Source organism: Hibiscus syriacus, unplaced genomic scaffold, assembly GCF_006381635.1.
Source record: "Hibiscus syriacus cultivar Baekdansim isolate YM2019G1 unplaced genomic scaffold, ASM638163v2 tig00004205_pilon, whole genome shotgun sequence".
NCBI lineage: Eukaryota > Viridiplantae > Streptophyta > Magnoliopsida > Malvales > Malvaceae > Hibiscus > Hibiscus syriacus.
Genome location: NW_024062006.1, coordinates 298,164 through 301,066, shown reverse-complemented (window position 1 = coordinate 301,066; position 2,903 = coordinate 298,164). Strand labels below are relative to the sequence as shown.

Here is a 2,903-nt window from a genome sequence, read left to right as displayed (position 1 = left end):
ATAAATGGACTCAAAATTCATCGTTCCAAAGAGCCCCTAGCTTTATCGTTTTTCACAGAAAAGCCACAAAAAATTGAAACAAAAACTAAAAATTCTTATTTTTTTCTTTTATTTTCTCGGTTCATTCACTAAAAACACAAAACGATCGGCGTTCCTTGTAAAGAACAGCATAATAAATTCTCACTTTTTTTTCCTCTAAAGCTTTGTTTTTCTTCTACCGAAGAAAAATGGAGAGCCAAACAAATGAAAACAAAGAATCCAAAAATCTGTCACCGTGCAGCAGTGGAAGAAGCAGTCATGCAAGTTCACCCGAATTCGAGTTCTGCATGGTTCGAAATCCGTCTTTTCCTCAACCTGATCTCATCTCCGCAGATGAACTCTTCGTAAACGGCGTTCTCCGTCCTCTCCATCTCCTAAACAACAAACAACCTGAAGAGAGCCCACAAACCGAGCAGAACCCACACGCATCAGAACCATCGGTACCCGACCCAGAGCCTGAAACTAGCCCTCTTGTAGCATCCGACCCGACTCCTGCCCTATCAGTTTCGAAACGGTGGAGGGATATTTTCAAGAAAGAAAAGGGAAAGAACGGTGCCAAAAATCAACAAGACAAGGATAAGGAGAAAGAGAAGAAGAAAGAAAAGAAGAGTCATAGTCAAAGCGGAGGGAGTTCAGCTGAGTTGAATATAAATATCTGGCCTTTTTCAAGGAGTAGATCCGCAGGTACGAGCGGGACACGACCCAGAATGACCGCCTCGACGGCGGGTGCCCGTAATGTGAGTAGCGCTCCATGTTCCCGTAGCAACTCAGCCGGTGAATCCAAGTCGAGAAAATGGCCGAGCAGTCCCAGTAGGGCAGGGGTTCACTTGGGGAGAAGCAGCCCGGTTTGGCAGGTTCGTCGTAGTGGTTCCGCTGTTAAGAGCTTCGATGCTTTGGCCCGGACCGCTGACAAGGGTAGCGGTAAAAAGGAAGCAACTGAAACTCATCGCGATAAAACCCGTAACGGTAGCATCAATAATAACAAAGCGAAAGTTTTGAATGTGAACGTGCCAATGTGTATCGGGTATAAGCGTCATTTGAATTGTAAAATCGATGATAACAGTGCCGCAGTTGCCGGTATTAGTACCCACCGAGGTGGCGGCAGCGATGGAAATGGTAGTAGCAGCGGACCTAACGTTGGAAGTGGTAATAACTTTTTTAATTTGCGTAATCTCTTCACTAAAAAAGTTTATTAACCCTCATCCTTTTGTTATTCTCCCTTCAATATTGTGTAATCAAGTATTTCAATTGGAGATGTACATCTTTTTTCTTTTTGTAAATTACGAGCCCTATTTTCAATATGGACTGCCTTATTAAAGTTATTAATGAAAAATATTACGAAAATAATGATTTGTTTATTATTTGATTGGGAATTTTTTCACATTTTTTGTAATTATATTATTTATATTTATAAAATAATTTAATTATATATAATATTTCTTCCAAGTAAAATACCAAATGGATTTGTAATTTTTTAATACTTAATTTTATTTAAGACTTTACTTTTTAGTATTTAGTATTTTAATACTTAATTATTATAAATTAAAGAGATTGTTAACTAATTCGGTTAAATGGGTTAAATAATTTTGATTTTATATTGCCATCTTTCTTCTATGTTTGTATAAATGTTTATTCAAGCTATTTTACCTCATTCTTTTATTAATTATTTTCAATTAATGTAATCAAATTATATATTTAAAATTTATTTATGAATATAATTTTGACAGATAGATAGTTTATATAGTATAATATATATAATATATAATTTATTCATTTTTGACCGAATATATGAATTCCCCCCCCCATATAACAATGACTTTAAATAATGGACCGAGTAAAAAAAGCACTTGCACTACTTATTTCATTTAATAAATGAAAATGGATGGATGTATAAAGGGATTTGGGTTTTGGTATTCCTACCGTATATGATAGTAGGCAAGTAAAAGAAAGCAATGGCTTCGAATCATAATTGTGTTACAGGCATCAACCAATAGCTTTGCAGTTTGGTTGATTATATTTACTGCTATTTTCTGGGTTATGAAAGCCATAGAAAACAGAAGATTTTTGTGCATTGATTCTTGTGGAAACCGTCCAAGGCCCCCGCACAACGTCATTTCAAAAGAAAATAAAGGAATTCCTTCTTAATGAAATGCACCATCCTATTGCTATCATTATCGAATTGAAAGAACTTGGTTGGAGTTGAAATAAAAATGTGGCTTTCAATCAATAATCTATATGACAGAATCAAGCAAGCACCAGTTTCATCAAGAAATACCAGTTATATGACCAATAGCAAGGGCATCCAAGTCTGCTAATCCTCAGCGATTCTGATAATCATCCGATCCTTTGCTTGATTGTTGAGGAAAGGTTCTCTCTCTCTTTTTTTATTATTTCAATTTTTTTCTTTAATTTAATTGACGCCTTATTTTTTGTCATCGTTAATCATCCGATCCTTTGCTTGATTGTTGAGGAAATTTAAAGGTTGAGGTTTGATTTGTTGATGAGTTGCTAATGTTTCAAGCTTGATTGATTTCTATGGCGCTTGAAGTGCGACAAAAAAAAAAATAATGAATAGAACTTAATATTATAGGATGAGAACATGAATAAGAACTTTCGGGGGGGGGGGGGGGGGGTTACTAGAGTGGATTATGTTTTCGCCTGCTACTTTGGGCTAATTTTGTTGGTAGTGTTAAGAAAAAATAAACCGAGTACAAGTAATTTTCCTTATAATCGATTAGTGCGAATATGAAATAAAAGTGGAAAAATAATACCCGAAATTGATAACGGAGTTTAGCTAATTTTGCTTACGTCTCCGGACTGTTGCAGATCGTTTACTAAGAGAGAAAATTTACAGGTGTTTACAA

At 35.7% G+C, this 2,903-nt stretch overlaps 1 protein-coding gene across 1 annotated transcript; it reads left to right on the top strand.

The window, feature by feature from the left end:
• The first annotated feature begins 227 nt into the window (after nucleotides 1–227).
• On the top strand, nucleotides 228–1,235 carry LOC120192382. Its single transcript, XM_039195173.1, has one exon. It carries the CDS (start codon nucleotides 228–230, stop codon nucleotides 1,233–1,235), a length of 1,008 nt encoding a protein of 335 aa, XP_039051104.1.
• Nucleotides 1,236–2,903: the final 1,668 nt, after the last annotated feature.

Coding starts and splice junctions, on each gene's coding strand:
- LOC120192382 (XM_039195173.1), top strand. CDS start 228: ATGGAGAGCCAAACAAATGAAAACAAAGAATCCAAAAATCTGTCACCG.